Source organism: Gobius niger, assembly GCF_951799975.1.
Source record: "Gobius niger genome assembly, chromosome: 22".
In the NCBI taxonomy this organism is placed as follows: Eukaryota; Metazoa; Chordata; class Actinopteri; order Gobiiformes; family Gobiidae; genus Gobius; species Gobius niger.
This window is the reverse complement of record NC_136873.1, coordinates 11557115-11577163: the sequence shown is the minus strand read 5'-3', so window position 1 is coordinate 11577163 and position 20049 is coordinate 11557115. Positions and strand designations below refer to the sequence as shown.

The 20049-nt window shown below is 40.0% G+C and overlaps 1 protein-coding gene across 2 annotated transcripts; it reads left to right on the top strand.

Moving 5' to 3' along the window:
- Window positions 1–4121: 4121 nt before the first annotated feature.
- Window positions 4122–17344, top strand: sdcbp2 (syndecan binding protein (syntenin) 2). Of its 2 annotated transcripts, XM_079581028.1 has the most exons (10): window positions 4122–4235; window positions 6282–6332; window positions 6401–6530; window positions 8919–9022; window positions 9128–9286; window positions 10317–10492; window positions 12954–13125; window positions 14542–14633; window positions 16964–17012; window positions 17045–17343. In XM_079581028.1, exons 2-10 carry the CDS (start codon window positions 6282–6284, stop codon window positions 17048–17050), a joined length of 939 nt encoding a protein of 312 aa, XP_079437154.1. In that variant the 5' UTR covers window positions 4122–4235; the 3' UTR covers window positions 17051–17343. The 2 variants fall into 2 exon arrangements, with proteins under 2 accessions (XP_079437154.1, XP_079437155.1); XM_079581029.1 differs by having other exon boundaries at window positions 16964–17344.
- Window positions 17345–20049: the final 2705 nt, after the last annotated feature.

Here is a 20049-nt window from a genome sequence, read left to right as displayed (position 1 = left end):
GTAACGGAGTAAAACCTTTAGTCCTCGAGGGGGAAAAACCTAATGTAGAAATGTGTGTTTGAACTTCTGCTGTAAGACCGACGTTCACCCATAAACCTGAGCAAATGTTCACTCTGGACTCACTTCTTTTCCTTAAAGCCGGTCAGACGGGTCAGACGGGTCAGGCGGGTCAGGCGGGTCAGTCGGGTCAGGCGGGTCAGGCGGGTCAGTCGGGGGCTGTGGTTCTGCCGGGGTCGAAGAAACGAAGGGTCAAAATCAGGAAATGAAAAAAGAAAGGTTCTGATGCTGTTGGTCCAAAGCATATAATAAAGAAGAGCAGGTCCCGTTCAAGGGGCGAGAACCTCTGGGGACGTCACGATTCGATACTCTGCTCACGATAATCTCACGATACTGCGATAATCGATATATTGCACTAAAATAACCCACATACATCCCATATCCCATGTGTCAGATCTGTCAGAGACTTCATTTACATTTAAATAAACAAACCCTCTTTAAAAAGGAATCAACCCCAAATTAATCTTCTTTATAATTATAAAAACTGTCATTAAAGCAGTACTAAGTAACTGTTCCCCCTAGAGGCCATAAGCGCAACTGCAGGTGTCGTAGCAAGTTACGATTTTTTAACGTATTAATTGTCTTGGAGAGTAAATCCTACACTGACAGGAAAGGTGAGGGGACAGAGGGTTATTTACATCCAATTATACAATGGAAAGATTTTTTTTCACTCAAACTTGGCTGTAAATACTGTTTAAGTGACGTTAGCCGCAGTTAGCTTTGCCCGTTAGCATGTTAGCTTCTTCTTCGTGATTCCATTAGTGTGTATTGGTGACTCCGGACCGGGGACAGTTAAGTTCCCAACATGGTTTTCTGTCCAGAGACACCAGGGGGCGATGAAAGACCCTCCAATCATCCCATAAACACTTGTATCACCCCCACAGGGACGACGGGGAGGGTTTATTAAGGTAAACACCTTACTTAGAGCTGCTTTAAGCGTCATTTATTTGTGTCAGTGTTTGGTCCAAGTGCTTTAAACTGTAGTGCCGCCCCCTGCTGGTCTGACTGAACTCTTGATTAGGGCTGAATTTAATCGATTAATTGACGACTAATCGATTATTGAAATAGTCGACAACTATTTTAGTAATTGATGAATCGTTTCTGGTTAAAAACTGTAGTATTTTTGCTGAAAACCTACTTTGATTTTATATTTAGGGTCTGTAGTGTTTTGTTCATTGTAAATTTCATTAATAGAGCCTTAAAAAAAACATTTCCCTTTAGTTTACTGAGTCGACACATCCTCAAACAGCACCACTTAAGCTGTAATGTGATAAAAAAAATTACGTTTCCCTACGATTAATCATAAAAAAGATCGATAGATTAATCGATGACAAAATAATCGTTAGTTTCCGCCCTATTCTTGATCTTTATTGACTCTATTGACTGTAAACAGTGGAGCACCGCTGCCTCATTAACATGCACGATGTCATCAAAAGCATTGGTATCGGAATAAAAAGTATCGTATCGTTCTGCAAAATATCGGGATATATCGGAAAATAGATATATTGTCACACTCTGACAGTGGAGCCACTCAATGCGCTGAAAAGGTTTCCGCATTTCGACAAAAACCAGAGTGGTTACAAGTATTTCCCCTCCCCCAGCGTGGTCACATGGGTCACATGGGTCACATGGGTCACGTGGGTCTCGCCTGGATGATCGAGAGTAGCCGGCGCAACGGGGGCGGAGAGAAAAGTCTGAAGCCGATCCGACCCGTGATCCGACCCGTGGCCCGACCCGTGACCCGACCCTCCACATGCAGAACAGCGAGAGCCTCAGATCAGCAGCGTCTCGTTCAGATATCGCTTCATTTAAAGTTTATCCTAAATAAAAGTCCTTCACCTCCTGCTCTGTTTCCTTTACTCCAGAGACGTCATTCTACATCAGAGGAAACTTTACATTTGTGATAAAACACGTGCTTTTAAATCATGAGTTTGTTCTGAAAAGCATCAAACATGAGCTCTGTTTTAGGCGCGATGCAGAACTTTAATAGTTTCAGTCATAGTTTATTTGTTCAGATCTAAAGAGGAGAGAGGAGGGGGAGGAGCACGTTTCTGATCACCTGAGCGTGAGGACAGGTGGGTGTTTTCCCATCATGCACCGGGCCGTGGAGCTGCTGCAGTTCCTCTGGAGAGATGCAGCGCCTGATCCAGTCGGCTGTAAAACTGCTCCGTCTGGATCATCTCAAACACCTTTAGAAAGTCTTTGGAGCCAGACTTTTAAGCTGTTACTGGGACGTTTGAAGCCTCATTAGAATCAATGATCCCGAGTGTCTCTTGGAGTCGCTCGTGGCCACCAGGGGGCGCTATGACAGGTATGTCCGCTCCACCATGAGGACCACAGAGAAGGGACAGGACTATAGGTCGTTTCAGATCAAATACATCATCTTTGCCCTCTGGTATTGTTTCTTATTCTTGACCCAATATTTTCACTTATTTTATAATTACTAATATTTTCCAATTTTCCCACATTTTTTAAACTATATTTTTTTTAAATTTTCCCAAAATGATTCCCCGTTTTTCCCACATTTCTCGACACTGTAGATGAACCCGATGTTGTTGATGATCCTCCACACATTCTGGTTCTGGACCACACGTACTTTAGTATCTTTAGAACTTTACTACTTTACTTTAGTATCAGTTTATATATTATTATTATATTTTTATGTACTTTAGTATTATATTGTTTAGATGAAGCGGCTTCATTGTTTTATTTCAGTGAAGCTGCAAAGTAATGAAAGGTTGGTCAGAAGCTGCTGACAGGAAGTGACATAAAGGTAATGTTCAGCTGTCCCATAGACTGAACATGGGGCGTCTGACGAGTGTGGGGCGAGTGTGGGACGAGTGTGGGGCTTTGAGGAGTGTGGGGGCGGCTGGAGCTGAGAGAAAAGACTGTTCCTGAACCCTGACATGAGCTGTTTAACCCCTTAACTCCCACCTGAACCGAGAGCATTTTCTCCAAAAATGTACGAAAAAATGACAAAAATGTGACAAAATGTTACAAAAAAAGTGATTAAAAAAATACAAAAAAATGACAAAAATGTGACAAAAAAAATACTAAAATCTGACAAAAAATGACCCAAAAAAATGACAAAAAAGACAAAACTGAGACGAAAACAATGATGGAAATGTGATAAAAAATTGAGGAAAAAATTGACAAAAAACTACAAAAATATGATAAAAATTTGACAAAAATGTGATTTAAAAAAAACGGCAAAAAACGTATCAAAAATGGACAAATATGATAAAATTGGACCAAAAAATAACAAAAAATGACAAAAAAGACAAAACTGAGACAAAAACAATGATGGAAATGTGACAAAAAAGTGACAAAAAAAACGGCAAAAATGTAATAAAAAATTGACCAAAAACTACAAAAATGTGACAAAATGTTACAAAAAAATACAAAAATATGATAAAAATTGGACAAAAAATTGACAAAAAATTACAAAAAATAGGTTAAAAAAAAGGACAAAAAAGTGAGAAAACATTGACAAAAATGTTACAAAAAAATACAAAAATCTGATAAAAAAAATTGACAAAAAATAACAAAAATTAAACAAAAAATGACACACAAAAAAGACAAAACTGAGACGAAAACAATGATGGAAATGTGACAAAATGTTACAAAAAAAGACAAAAATGTGTTTTAAAAACTCCGTTCGGTTTGTGAGTTTTTCTGCTTCGTCCTGTTTCCGTCCGAGGCCGAGACTGTGAACGTCTCACACCTGAAACCATCGATCTGTGACGTCACTGATCCAGAACAGAATCATGTGACCGACCAGGAAGCGTTTGCGCTGACGTCACTTTCCAGAATTCCCCTCCGCCGCTGCGTTCAAGGGAAACTCGGAGACTCTGAAAACACGAATAAAGATCATAAACACACACAGTCTTTAACCGAGGGCATTTCCCCCAGTTCGGCTTTACCCAAATCTGAGAGAAACGTCTTCAGTGTTAATCGTGTTGCTTTTAGATTTGGGTAAAGCGGACCTGGAGAGAATGCGCTCGGTCGAGGCGGGGGTTAAGAGGTTAATGTGAGGCGTTTCCGAGAGCCCGTGAACGCAGCGCAGTCCAGCCCTGAAGCAGAAGCAGCACCAACACAAACATCTCCCTGAAAACCAGCCTGAAAACAGCTCCATCTCCCGCTCCAGCACCGGCCTCTCCGCGGACCCGCAGCCGAAGGTGAGCGCCTGAGAGCGGGCACGGAGCGGAGGAAGGGTCGCTGATTTAAAGCCCAGGCGTCCCGTCCCGGCGCGGATCAGCCACAGTTTACGGCGGATTCTTTCGGAAACTTCGCTGTTTTAGTCACATTTAGTGCTGGATTATGATGATTAATGTGTTCATCATTATTATATATCATTATTATTATATTATTATTATTTATAACAGCAGGGATCCGGACATAACGGTCACATACGGCGGGTTTTCACGGTTTATGCTTCGTTATTAGAATGATCAGAGAATCTGTTGTAATGTTTGTTGTTGTTGTTGATTCTGTGACAAAACTGACACACAAAGCTCAGACTCAGTGTCGGGTTTGTGTTGATTTAACGCAGTTTGTTTGTGTGAGTGTCGGGTCTGCGGGACGGAACGCCTGGGCGGCCGTTAGCCTGATGCTAGCCTGATGCTAACGGCGGCTGTTCGCGACAAAGCGGCCGTTTCAGGCTCTGTTTCCTCTTTAACCCGAAACCTCGGCTCGTTTTGAAACGTCGGCTTCATCACGGACACGGTTCTGTGTGTGTACCCCGTGTTTAGCCCGTGTTTAGCCCGTGTTTAGCCCGGGTTTAGCCCGGGTGTAGCCCGGGTTAAAGCTGTGTTTTCGCCCGTGTTTCCGTGATGATGTAACGGGGCCGTTTCCTCTGAAACTCCTGCGCCTCCGAAACAAACGCGGAAACTGCGCTAATAACGGCTCTATTACACCTTTATTACACCTTTATTACACCGTTATTACACCTTTATTACACCTTTATTACACCGTTATTACACCGTTATTACACCGTTATTCCCCCTGAATAAACGGTGTACACTGTGATCTCCTGTCTCTGGGGAGATTCAGGCCGGTTCAGCCGCGGGTTCCAGAGTTTCTGGTGAAAAGCTTCTCCTTTTTGTCCAGACTCGGACCGAAGCCAAAGAACTGCGCATTTGATTCTCCTGCAAACGGTTTATTCAGGCCACGCTCCGGGTTCCCACAGACTCCAGAGGAAACAAGTGAAGGAGAAGCTTCTTCAGACCCGAGGAGAGGCTTCTTCAGAGGAAACAAGTGAAGAAGAAGCTGAGAGTCAGGACAGGTTTAGATGAAGATAACACAGGCCGTTCACCTGCAGAGACAAAAACTCTCTAAACTTTATCACAGATCCTAAAATCAGATCAGTGTCTGAGTAGTTTGAGGAGAGATCATGATCAAACAAGATGATTTTGTATAAATAAATGTGCATCTGTTTGGTGTTTATAGAACATCAGTTGTTTGTATAACTTAGGGTTGTGCAATTAATCGAAATTCGATTACGATTTCGATTACAACAGTAAACGATTACAAAATTAGCATCATCGCGAAAAATATATTATATATATTTTTTTCAATTTTTTTTTTTCTTTCTTTTTTTTTCAATTTGCTGGATTTTTGCCATTTTTTTGATGGATTTTTGTCATTTTTTTGATGGATTTTTGTCATTTTTTTGATGGATTTTTGTCATTTTTTTGATGGATTTTTGTCATTTTTTTGATGGATTTTTGTCATTTTTTTGATGGATTTTTGTCACTCAGGCGGGGGGTCAGAGGGTAAACCCAGAGGATCTTTTTCCTCACGTCAGCACTTTTTTTTTCCATCATTTTTTGTTGGGTGTTTAACTAATTTTTGTAACTTTTTTGTCATTTTTTTTATCACATTTTGTCATTTTTTTGTGACATTTTTTATCAATTTTTTGTCATTTTTTTCTTCATTTTCTTGTGACATTTTTGCCTTTTTTCATACATTTTTAGTCATTTTTTTGTCATTTTTTTGTGAATTTTTTATCAATTTTTTGTCTTTTTTTTGTCACATTTTTGTCACATTTTGTCATTTTTTTGTCACATTTTTGTCATTTTTTTGTCTTTTTTGTGTGAATTTTTTATCACATTTTTGTCATTTTTTTCTCACATTTTCATCAGTGTTTTCGTCTCAGTTTTGTCCGGCCCTGACTCTCTGTCTCCTCTTCTCTGTGTCTGACTCTTGTCTTCCTTGTGTTGCAGATGTCTCTGTACCCGTCTCTCGAGGACCTGAAGGTGGACAAAGTGATGAAGGTCGGCTCTTTTATCCTCTAAATCTCCTTGTTTCAGTTTGTCTAAGTGCAGATGTTTGTCGCGTTCAGGTCCAGGCACAGCTGGCACAGTCGGCCGCCCACACCATGCCCGCCCTGCCCGAGGGGTCGTACCAGGCCCCGCCCCCGGCCCTGTCCGAGGGGTCGTACCAGGCCCCGCCCCCGGCCCTGTCCTCGGCCGGTGAGTCTCCTCCTCTTTACAGATGTAGATACAGTAAAATGGATCACATGACTTTCTCTGGGTTGTTTATAATAAAGTCATAACTGCAGATGTTTAGGAGAAAACTTTAGTTCAATAAATGGAAACATCTGGACTGTTTTGATCTGACTCTAACAGGAACAGTCACGTTTTCACTCAGAGAAAGACACGTTAAAGATGGAGAGAAACACTGGGACTCCTCAGGGCTGTGGACTTTCCCCCTGGCTCTTCTCCCTGTACACATGTGTGAAAACACTCATGCTGCTGTTCTGTTGTCTTTACCATAGTGTGTTTTAATCTTCTTACACAGGCACTTACAGTCTTATAGTTTTGTGTTTTCATAGTTTATTATTTGTTTGTTTGTTTGGCCAATAAATACTTTTCTGATTCCAAAACGTCCAGTATCGATAACAGAAGCAGAAAACCTGGATTACTGTGTTTCTACATGTTTTTATATCAGCCCTATGGCCCTGATACAGCGCCCCCTGCTGTCGGTCTGCGGTTTAGAAGCTTCATACATTAATATTAGTCAGAAATATTGGCCTTTCGCCTCATTTACACCAGGAGCTGTTCCTGGATGTGACGTACGTGATACGCGGTGCGTGATTTTGGAAAGCTTAAATGTCCAGACCCGGCGTCAGAGCAGCTAAAGCTCCGTGTGAGTCTCTGCTTTTCCCCAAAGCACTTGGATCATTTTGCCTCTAACATGTGTGAGTAATAACATACGTCATGATATGTCGTGCATCGAGCTCCGCCAATTCATGAAATGATTTGCATTTTTCTTGTTTTCTAGCTGACTTTGCGTAGCTCGTGCGTTTATTTATAGAAACAGCAGCGAGTAGGAGGCGCAGCTCGGCCGTTCTGTTGGTAGAACTTCTCCACTTCGACAATCATCTTCTCCTCGTCCATCACAAACACAGACGCTGCGTGTTGTGAACTTCCAAAAATCAACAGGAAACTTATTTTGACAGGGTGTGGGGAGGTTACTTTGAAAGACTGGACCATTTTCCCGTCTAAACTTATAACAATGTAGAGTAAACTAGGGCTGCTCGATTATTGAAAAAATAATAATCACGATTATTTTTGGCATAATTGAAATCACGATTATTCAAACGATTATTTGTTGCCTTTAAAAAAAAAAGTGACAAAAATCCATCAGAAAAAATACAGAAATCCATTAAAAAAGTGACAGAAATCCATTAAAAAAGTGACAGAAATCCATCAAAAAAGTGACAAAAATCCAGCAAAAAAGTGACAAAAATCCATTAAAAAAGTGACAAAAATCCATCAAAAAAGTGACAAAAATCCAGCAAAAAAGTGACAAAAATCCAGCAAAAAAGTGACAAAAATCCATTAAAAAAAAGTGACAAAAATCCATAAAAAAGTGACAAAAATCCATTAAAAAAGTGACAAAAATCCATTAAAAAAGTGACAAAAATCCATTAAAAAAGTGACAAAAATCCATTAAAAAAAGTGACAAAAATCCATAAAAAAGTGACAAAAATCCATAAAAAAGTGACAAAAATCCATTAAAAAAGTGACAAAAATCCATAAAAAAGTGACAAAAATCCATTAAAAAAGTGACAAAAATCCATTAAAAAAGTGACAAAAATCCATTAAAAAAGTGACAAAAATCCATTAAAAAAGTGACAAAAATCCATAAAAAAGTGACAAAAATCCATAAAAAAGTGACAAAAATCCATAAAAAAGTGACAAAAATCCATTAAAAAAAAGTGACAAAAATCCATAAAAAAGTGACAAAAATCCATAAAAAAGTGACAAAAATCCATTAAAAAAGTGACAAAAATCCATAAAAAAGTGACAAAAATCCATAAAAAAGTGACAAAAATCCATTAAAAAAGTGACAAAAATCCATTAAAAAAAAGTGACAAAAATCCATAAAAAAGTGACAAAAATCCCCAAAAAAAAAATTTGAAAAAAAAACATAAAAAAAAAAAAATAGAAAAAAATATTTTTTTGAAAAATTGAAAAAAAAAATTATAATTGATTTTTTGCGATTATGCTAATTTTGTAATCGTTTACTGTTGTAATCGAAATCGTAATCGAATTTCGATTAATTGCACAGCCCTAGTGTAAATATCATGACAGATTAGAGCGGAACAAAGTGAGGCGCGTGAGCTGCACTACAACTACAGCTGTCAGTCCTCTGGGGTAAACTCGGCCTTAGAAATCACCAGATCATGGACTTCTACAGGAGATTATTGATCCATCTGAACCTACAGCTCTGTTAATGCCCCCCTCCCTCCCTGTGCCCTCCTCCCTGTGCCCTCCTCCCTGTGCCCTCCTCCCTGTCCCCTGTGTCCTCCTCCCTGTGCCCTCCTCCCTGTGTCCTCCTCCCTGTGCCCTCAGGCCTGTACCCTAACCTGGAGGAGCTGGGTTCGTACATGGGTCTGTCCCTGAACAGTGAGGAGCTGCAGAGGAACCTGGCTCTGGTCCCGGCGGCCGACGGCTCCGTGAGTTTACCTTCTGTATATCAAACACCCAGCCCCTCCTCTTTAACCTGTGTGGTCCTGATCCAGCCTCTCCTCTCTTTAACCTGTGTGGTGGTCCGCCTGCAGGTGGCGCTGCCCTCCTCGGCCTACAGCGGGATGCTGTGCCCGGTGACGGGCGCGGACGTGGGCGTGCGGCGCGCGGAGATCCGGCCCGGGGTCAGAGAGGTCATTCTGTGTAAGGACCAGGACAGGAAGGTCGGCCTGAGGCTGCGCTGCATCGACAACGTGAGTGTCAGGGGTCAGGGGTCACAGGGTCACAGGGGTCACAGGGGTCACACGGGTCACAGGGGTCAGAGAGGTCAGGGGTCACAGAGGTCACAGAGGTCACAGGCTGTTCAACTCTCTTTGCAGATTTATTCTTAAATGTCCATATCGAACACATCATTGTGAATTATTTGGGAAACTTAATTGGTTGAAACCATGCAATAGACGTCAATATCATTGGATTTTACTTATATTTAAATGCGTTTATTTTGATTCCCCCCTATATTTAAAACAGCTGCTAACTCCTGCAACATCTTCATACTCTTTGAGAAGAACTCAGTGCATTTCATTTGTCGTGCCCTTAATCTACAAAGAGGTTGGACGTAGAGCCTTTTGCTCTGAGGCTCCATCAGAGTGGAATAGGCTCAATAAGATCCTTAACATCTTTCACTAGGTTTAGAGCATCTTTATTTATCTATCTTAAGACTCCTTGTCTCTGTTTTAAATAGCTTCTTTTTATTTTTTTATTATTATTGTTTTTTGTTGCTGTTATTGTATTTAAATCTTCTTGTAACTGTTTTCTTCATTTTATTTTATAATATTTACACCGTATACAAGCCCTAGCAAATGGTCCTTGTTAGTAAGGACGACCTGCTGTAATGTTATGATCTGGATTGGAGGGAGGGGGGAGGCTGATGGAGCATTTCTGTTTGTCTCGTCTTCTCTGTGTCGTGTTAGTTGGAATTGTGTTGAGTAACTGTTTTGTTGTTGTTTCTCTTATGTTTGTTTTGTTTGTTTTGTTGCCTGTAAACTGTGCTGTTAGTGCCATTTCTGTGTTCTGGACCCCCTCGGAAATGAGATGCTACCTCAAGGGGCTTTCCATTAATAAACAATAACACGGGGTCAGGGGTAACACTGGTTTAACATGTGTAACACCCGGGGCATCTCAGGCTAAAACTGTTCCAGTTGACCCTGGTCTCCCCTACTGCAGCGCCACCTGTGGGTCAGAGCATCTGATCAACACTCTGTCTCCCCCCCCCTCTCTCCTCAGGGCGTGTTCATCCAGCTGGTCCAGTCCAACTCTCCCGCCGCCCTGGCCGGGCTGCGCTTCGGGGACCAGGTCCTGCAGATAAACGGTCAGAACTGCGCGGCCTGGAGCGTGGACAAGGCTCACAAGGCTCTGAAGGCGGCGGCGGAGACTCGCATCGAGATGGTCGTCCGGGACAGGTCCGTGTTTAAACACTCCAGACTCTCTTTACGGGGTTTATTCTCTGACGGTTTGTGATTCTGAGCAGTTTTTTACACCTTTAGTCCAAACTCAGGCTGATGTGCAGGTGATTTGTGTGTGGCTCCCTCTGCTGGCCGCTGGATGAACTGCAGCTCACACAGACCTGGTAAAACTGATGGTAGCGTTAGTTTAGTTTCCTTTAGTGGTGTCGGTGCTGTGCTCTGTCCCGCCCACGGCCCAAAGTAGATCAGTCCTGTAGGATCGATCCAGTGTGTCGTCAGTGAAGAACGAGCTGAACGTCAAAGTCTGAAACGGGAACAGAAGTGACTGACTCTGGAGCTCAGTGTTAGAGTTTCCTGTATGTTCCAGTGCACATGTGTGAGAGTTTCCTGCAGGGCCGGACTGGGACTGAAAGACATATTTTAACCTCTTACCTCCCGAGTGCCTTTTCTCGAGTTCGGCTTTGCCCAAATCTAACGCTTAATTTGAAAGCTAAGCCTTCAAAAGTGATCACTGCATTTTTGTCACGTGTTGTGTTGTTTTTTTGATGCTTTTTCATGACTTTTTTGTGGCTTTTTGACGTTTTTTTGGACACTTTTTATTCCTTTTCCATCGATTTTCTCATCGCTGTGTCGTCATGTTTTTATCATTTTTTCGTCATTTTTTCGTCACATTTTTATCACATTTTTGTCTCATTTTTGTCATTTTTTCATCATTTTTTTGTCGTTTTTTTGTCACATTTTTGTCATTTTTTTGTCGTTTTTTTGTCACATTTTTGTCATTTTTTCGTCATTTTTTTGTCTCATTTTTGTCATTTTTTCATCATTTTTTTGTCGTTTTTTTGTCACATTTTTGTCATTTTTTCGTCATTTTTTTGTCGTTTTTTTGTCACATTTTTGTCATTTTTTTGTCGTTTTTTTGTCACATTTTTGTCATTTTTTCATCATTTTTTGTCGTTTTTTTGTCACATTTTTGTCATTTTTTTGTCGTTTTTTTGTCGTTTTTTTGTCACATTTTTGTCATTTTTTTGTCGTTTTTTTGTCACATTTTTGTCATTTTTTCGTCATTTTTTTGTCGTTTTTTTGTCACATTTTTGTCATTTTTTTGTCGTTTTTTTGTCACATTTTTGTCATTTTTTTGTCGTTTTTTTGTCGTTTTTTTGTCACATTTTTGTCATTTTTTGTCGTTTTTTTGTCACATTTTTGTCATTTTTTCGTCATTTTTTTGTCGTTTTTTTGTCACATTTTTGTCATTTTTTTGTCGTTTTTTTGTCACATTTTTGTCATTTTTTCATCATTTTTTGTCGTTTTTTTGTCACATTTTTGTCATTTTTTTGTCGTTTTTTTGTCGTTTTTTTGTCACATTTTTGTCATTTTTTTGTCGTTTTTTTGTCACATTTTTGTCATTTTTTCGTCATTTTTTTGTCGTTTTTTTGTCACATTTTTGTCATTTTTTTGTCGTTTTTTTGTCACATTTTTGTCATTTTTTCGTCATTTTTTTGTCGTTTTTTTGTCACATTTTTGTCATTTTTTTGTCGTTTTTTTGTCACATTTTTGTCATTTTTTCATCATTTTTTTGTCGTTTTTTGGTCACATTTTTGTCATTTTTTTGTCGTTTTTTTGTCGTTTTTTTGTCACATTTTTGTCATTTTTTTGTCGTTTTTTTGTCACATTTTTGTCATTTTTTCGTCATTTTTTTGTCGTTTTTTTGTCACATTTTTGTCATTTTTTTGTCGTTTTTTTGTCACATTTTTGTCATTTTTTCGTCATTTTTTGTCGTTTTTTTGTCACATTTTTGTCATTTTTTCATCATTTTTTTGTCGTTTTTTGGTCACATTTTTGTCATTTTTTTGTCGTTTTTTTGTCGTTTTTTTGTCACATTTTTGTCATTTTTTTGTCGTTTTTTTGTCACATTTTTGTCATTTTTTCGTCATTTTTTTGTCGTTTTTTTGTCACATTTTTGTCATTTTTTTGTCGTTTTTTTGTCACATTTTTGTCATTTTTTCGTCATTTTTTGTCGTTTTTTTGTCACATTTTTGTCACATTTTTGTCATTTTTTCATCATTTTTTTGTCGTTTTTTTCAATTTCTTGTGACATTTTCGCCACATTTTCATCAATTTTTCGTCACTTTTTTGTCACATTTCAATCCTTGTTTTCGTCTCAGTTTTGTTGCTATTTTCCCACCTTTTTCCCAGAAGCTTTTGGATTGGGGTAAAGCCAAACTGGAGAAACTGTGCTCGGTTCAGGCGGGAGTTAAAATATGTATTTGTGGAAGTGCTGGTCAGGTTTTTGTTGCTTTTCACCCTCGTTTTCGTCGCTATTTCAATGATATATGGCCAGTCCGCCCCTGGTTTCCTGTATGTTCCACGTGTGAGAGTTTCCTGTATGTTCCAGCGCACACGTGTGAGAGTTTCCTGTATGTTCCAGTACACACGTGTGAGAGTTTCCTGTATGTTCCAGGCCGTTCCAGCGCACCGTCACCATGCACAAGGACAGCTCCGGTCACGTGGGCTTCATTTATAAAAACGGGAAAGTCACGTCTCTGGTGAAAGACGGTTCTGCCGCTCGGAACGGCCTCCTGACGGAACATTACATCTGTGAGATCAACGGGCAGAACATCATCGGACTCAAGGTACTAATACTTATACTTATATATAGTACTTATATACCCACACACATACATTACATCTGTGAGATCAACGGGCAGAACGTCATCGGACTCAAGGTACTAATACTTATACTTATATATAGTACTTATACACCCACACACATACATTACATCTGTGAGATCAACGGGCAGAATGTCATCGGACTCAAGGTACTAATACTTATACTTATATATAGTACTTATACACCCACACACATACATTACATCTGTGAGATCAACGGGCAGAACGTCATCGGACTCAAGGTACTAATACTTATACTTATATATAGTACTTATACACCCACACACATACATTACATCTGTGAGATCAACGGGCAGAATGTCATCGGACTCAAGGTACTAATACTTATACAAATACTTATATATAGTACTTATTAGGGCTGTGCAATTAATCGAAATTCGATTACGATTTCGATTACAACAGTAAACGATTACAAAAATAGCATAATCGAAAAAAATCGATTTTAATTATTTTTTTCACATTTTTTTTAATTTTTTCTTCAAATGCTTTTTTTTCACATTTTTTTTTCTAATTTTTTATTTTTGGATTTTTGTCTTTTTTCTGCTGGATTTTTGTCATTTTTTTGATGGATTTTTGTCACTTTTTTGATGGATTTTTGTCTTTTTTTGATGGATTTTTGTCTTTTTTCTGCTGGATTTTTGTCATTTTTTTGATGGATTTTTGTCACTTTTTTGATGGATTTTTGTCACTTTTTTGATGGATTTTTGTCTTTTTTTGATGGATTTTTGTCTTTTTTTGATGGATTTTTGTCACTTTTTTGCTGGATTTTTGTCATTTTTTTAATGGATTTTTGTCATTTTTTTTAATGGATTTTTGTCACTTTTTTGATGGATTTTTGTCTTTTTTTGATGGATTTTTGTCTTTTTTTTGATGGATTTTTGTCATTTTTTTGATGGATTTTTGTCATTTTTTTGCTGGATTTTTGTCATTTTTTTAATGGATTTTTGTCATTTTTTTAATGGATTTTTGTCATTTTTTTTAATGGATTTTTGTCACTTTTTTGATGGATTTTTGTCACTTTTTTGATGGATTTTTTTAAAGGCAACAAATAATCGTTTGAATAATCGTGATTTCAATTATGACAAAAATAATCGTGATTATTATTTTTTCAATTATCGAGCAGCCCTAGTACTTGTATATAGTACTTATACACACACACACACACATGACTGATATATCACCACATCTGTGAGATCAGCAGCAGAACGTCCTAAACATCTGAAACGAGACTAAACTACAGATGTTTGGGGCGACTCTAACGACGGAATCCCCAGTGAAAGAAGGGACTAAAACATGTACACTAGCTCCCCGTGTGTTTGACAAAACATGTACACTAGCTCCCCGTGTTTTTGTTTCAGGACTCTCAGATCAAGGACATCCTCAGCACGTCTCCGTCCGCCATGACCATCACCATCATGCCCAAGTTCATCTACGAACACATGATCAAGAGGTGAGTCACGTGACCACCGTCCCGATCCGATATATCGGCCGATACCGATCACGGGGAACGATATATTATCACTGGGGAACAATATATTATCACTGGGAACGATATATTATCACTGGGAACAATATATTATCACTGGGGAACAATATATTATCACGGGGAACGATATATTATCACTGGGGAACGATATATTATCACGGGGAACGATATATTATCACTGGGAACGATATATTATCACTGGGGAACGATATATTATCACTGGGAACGATATATTATCACTGGGGAACAATATATTATCAAGGGGAACAATATATTATCACGGGGGAACGATATATTATCACTGGGGAACAATATATTATCACTGGGGAACAATATATTATCACTGGGGAACAATATATTATCACTGGGGAACGATATATTATCACTGGGGAACAATATATTATCACTGGGGAACGATATATTATCACGGGGAACGATATATTATCACTGGGAACGATATATTATCACTGGGGAACGATATATTATCACTGGGGAACGATATATTATCACTGGGGAACGATATATTATCACTGGGAACAATATATTATCACTGGGGAACGATATATTATCACTGGGGAACGATATATTATCACGGGGAACAATATATTATCACTGGGGAACAATATATTATCACTGGGGAACAATATATTATCACTGGGAACGATATATTATCACTGGGGAACGATATATTATCACTGGGGAACGATATATTATCACTGGGAACGATATATTATCACTGGGGAACAATATATTATCACTGGGGAACGATATATTATCACTGGGGAACAATATATTATCACTGGGGAACAATATATTATCACTGGGGAACGATATATTATCACTGGGGAACAATATATTATCACTGGGAACGATATATTATCACTGGGAACAATATATTATCAAGGGGAACGATATATTATCACGGGGAACGATATATTATCACTGGGGAACGATATATTATCACTGGGAACGATATATTATCACTGGGAACAATATATTATCAAGGGGAACGATATATTATCACTGGGGAACAATATATTATCACTGGGAACGATATATTATCACAGGGAACGATATATTATCACTGGGGAACGATATATTATCACTGGGAACGATATATTATCACTGGGAACAATATATTATCAAGGGGAACGATATATTATCACTGGGGAACGATATATTATCACTGGGGAACGATATATTATCACTGGGGAACGATATATTATCACTGGGAACAATATATTATCACTGGGGAACGATATATTATCACTGGGGAACGATATATTATCACGGGGAACAATATATTATCACTGGGGAACAATATATTATCACTGGGGAACAATATATTATCACTGGGAACGATATATTATCACTGGGGAACGATATATTATCACTGGGGAACGATATATTATCACTGGGAACGATATATTATCACTGGGGAACAATATATTATCACTGGGGAACGATATATTATCACTGGGGAACAATATATTATCACTGGGGAACAATATATTATCACTGGGGAACGATATATTATCACTGGGGAACAATATATTATCACTGGGAACGATATATTATCACTGGGAACAATATATTATCAAGGGGAACGATATATTATCACTGGGGAACGATATATTATCACTGGGAACGATATATTATCACTGGGGAACAATATATTATCACTGGGAACGATATATTATCACTGGGAACAATATATTATCACTGGGAACGATATATTATCACTGGGGAACGATATATTATCACTGGGGAACGATATATTATCACTGGGGAACGATATGTTATCACTGGGGAACGATATATTATCACTGGGAACAATATATTATCACTGGGGAACAATATATTGTCACTGGGGAACAATATATTATCACTGGGGAACAATATATTATCACTGGGGAACAATATATTATCACGGGGAACGATATATTATCACTGGGAACGATATATTATCACTGGGGAACAATATATTATCACTGGGAACGATATATTATCACTGGGGAACGATATATTATCACTGGGGAACGATATATTATCACTGGGAACGATATATTATCACTGGGAACGATATATTATCACTGGGGAACGATATGTTATCACTGGGGAACAATATATTATCACTGGGGAACGATATATTATCACTGGGGAACGATATATTATCACTGGGGAACAATATATTATCACTGGGGAACGATATATTATCACTGGGGAAAAATATATTATCACAGGGGAACGATATATTCTCCTGTTTCACTGCAGTGTTGATGTTTGTGTTTCAGGATGTCGACTGGTCTGCTGCGTTCCGCCATGGACCACTCCGTCCCCGAGGTCTGAGATGTTCCTCGTCCTCGATCCTCGAGGTCTGAGACGTCCCTCGTCCTCGCGCCGTTCACTCGTCCTTCGAAACTTTCCACTTTTTAAGAGCGTTTTATCTTTGTTTTGTTTCTTAAAGGCAGCGCATCGTGATCTTTCTGCTGACGTTAAAATGCTGTAAAATACTGTCCCATTTCTTACTGTAACTTAGATCAGCGATGAGCCATAAAACATGTATAACGGGGGCTGAAGCTGCTTTGAAATGTCTGTTTTAAGCCTGATTCTAAAGCCACGTTTATGTCGTCTCTTCACGAATCAAACTCTGAAAAACAGAAATGTAAAAATGTTTTAGTTTAATCGAGTGCAGAGTTTGATCAGTAACTACGGGAACATTTCCTTCGATCAGTGTAAAATATCAAAACATTTCAATAATAACGTTTATTCAGAGCAGATTATGGCCAGTTCATGTTTGTCCTTTATATTTCAGTCAGGGCCGCCATTTTGAAATGTTAAAGAATCAGAGAAACGACACAGACTGAGAGCTAAGTCTATCAGAGCCACTTCCTGTCCGGCTTCTGTCCATCAGAGCCACTTCCTGTCCGGCTCCAGTCCATCAGAGCCACTTCCTGTCCGGCCTCAGTCCATCAGAGCCACTTCCTGTCCGGCCTCTGTCCATCAGAGCCACTTCCTGTCCGGCTCCAGTCCATCAGAGCCACTTCCTGTCCGGCCTCTGTCCATCAGAGCCACTTCCTGTCCGGCCTCTGTCCATCAGAGCCACTTCCTGTCCGGCCTCTGTCCATCAGAGCCACTTCCTGTCCGGCCTCTGTCCATCAGAGCCACTTCCTGTCCGGCCTCTGTCCATCAGAGCCACTTCCTGTCCGGCTTCTGTCCATCAGAGCCACTTCCTGTCCGGCCTCTGTCCATCAGAGCCACTTCCTGTCCGGCCTCTGTCCATCAGAGCCACTTCCTGTCCGGCCTCTGTCCACCGTTAGCTCTCAGTCTGTGGCCGACCCTCGTTTGGCCCTCGGGCCGCGGTTCGGACGCTCCGACACTAAGTGCACTTTGGCCTCTGAGCGGCTTCTTTCCGGGAAACATTTCGTGCTTGTATCGTGTTTCCATGGCAACTCCAAACGAGCCACGAGAGCGACGGTGATGAACATACGGAGCCGTGTTTCTGTTGTTTCTGTTGTTTCTGTTGCTGAAGCATGTTTTTCTCGTTTTTCTACGTCTGAAACGTTTGTGTCTCTGTACAAAGTTTGTTTGGAATAAAAACCAGATTCTCCTCAATTAAAGTCTTTCTGCTCCAGAGTCTGTCGTCACACATTCATTCAGGAACTAAGTAAGTAAGTAAGTAACTAAGTAAATAACTAAGTAAATAAGTAAATAAATAAGTAAATAAGTAAATAACTAAGTAAGTAAATAACTAAGTAAGTAAATAAGTAAATAACTAAGTAAGTAAATAACTAAATAACTAAGTAACTAACTAAATGGGTCAATGACAGAAAAGTTTTGTTTTTTAGAAACTTAACTTATTTTGGATAAAAGAGACATATCTGGGTCTTAAATATTCAAATATGTGACAATCACTAAAATGGTCACATGGTTCAGATCAATATCAAACGTCATGATGTTTTGAAATGGCAGAATTTTCCTTTGCAGATTAAACACATTTGTTTATTTTACGCCTCCCATTTTGCAAACTGCGAAATGTAAAACTTTTTTTTTTTCATTTATTTTTTAGTTATTTTTTACACTTTTTACATTCAACAGTTTTGTTTATTTTTTTCTGTTTCTTTTTCTGCATCTTTGACTTTTTCGAACCTTCACGTTAAACACATTGATTTTTCATTAAACAGAAAGTGTTTATTACGGAGCCCTGGAAGCGACAGACAAAATACACATATGTTTTTGGAAGAAATATAAAAATGTAAAAAATAATGTTTTTTTACACCACAATAATTATCTCAGAGTAAAAAAAAAAAAGTTTTTAAAAAAAGATTTTTTTTAAATAAATATAAAAAATTGCTTTGTTTTTTTTTACCCCGAGAGAATCATTCTGGTGTGATTTTTTTAAATATATATCCCCCACACACACACACATAATCACAGGCTCGTCAGCGCCCCCTGGCTCTGTCTCTATAATCACAGTTTTGTTTTGTTTGAGTAAATAAAAAGTCCAGACTAAAGTTTTCCTCTTTATTGAATCATTACAGGCGTCTGTCCCGGGGTCACAAACATAAATAACACAAACGATGCTACGCTACAGCGCTATGCTAATCTGTACAGGCCCCGCCCACCGCCCCGGGGCGGCGCCGGCTTCAGGAGCCGCAGGTTCCTTCACTTTAACGTCAGATACAGAATCAGAACAGAATTAAACCAGTTACAGAAAAACGTTAGTCCGAGCTCCGCCTCCGTGATCGTGGAGCCCCGCCCCCAGTGTGACGTCATCACGGAGCCCCGCCCCCAGTGTGACGTCATCACGGAGCCCCGCCCCCAGTGTGACGTCATCGTGAAGCCCCGCCCTCAGTGTGACGTCTCGTGAAGCCCCGCCCTCACCGTCATCATGGAGCCCCGCCCCCAGTATGACGTCATCATGGAGCCCCGCCCTCGCTGTGACGTCATCATGGAGCCCCGCCCTCGCTGTGACGTCATCATGGAGCCCCGCCCTCGCTGTGACGTCATCATGGAGCCCCGCCCCCAGTGTGACGTCATCGTGGAGCCCCGCCCTCACCGTCATCATGGAGCCACGCCCCCAGTGTGACGTCATCATGGAGCCCCGCCCTCACCGTCATCATGGAGCCACGCCCCCAGTGTGACGTCATCATGGAGCCCCGCCCTCGCTGTGACGTCATCATGGAGCCCCGCCCTCAGTGTGACGTCATCATGGAGCCCCGCCCCCAGTGTGACGTCATCATGGAGCCCCGCCCCCAGTGTGACGTCATCATGGAGCCCCGCCCTCGCTGTGACGTCATCATGGAGCCCCGCCCTCGCTGTGACGTCATCATGGAGCCCCGCCCTCACCGTCATCATGGAGCCCCGCCCTCGCTGTGAC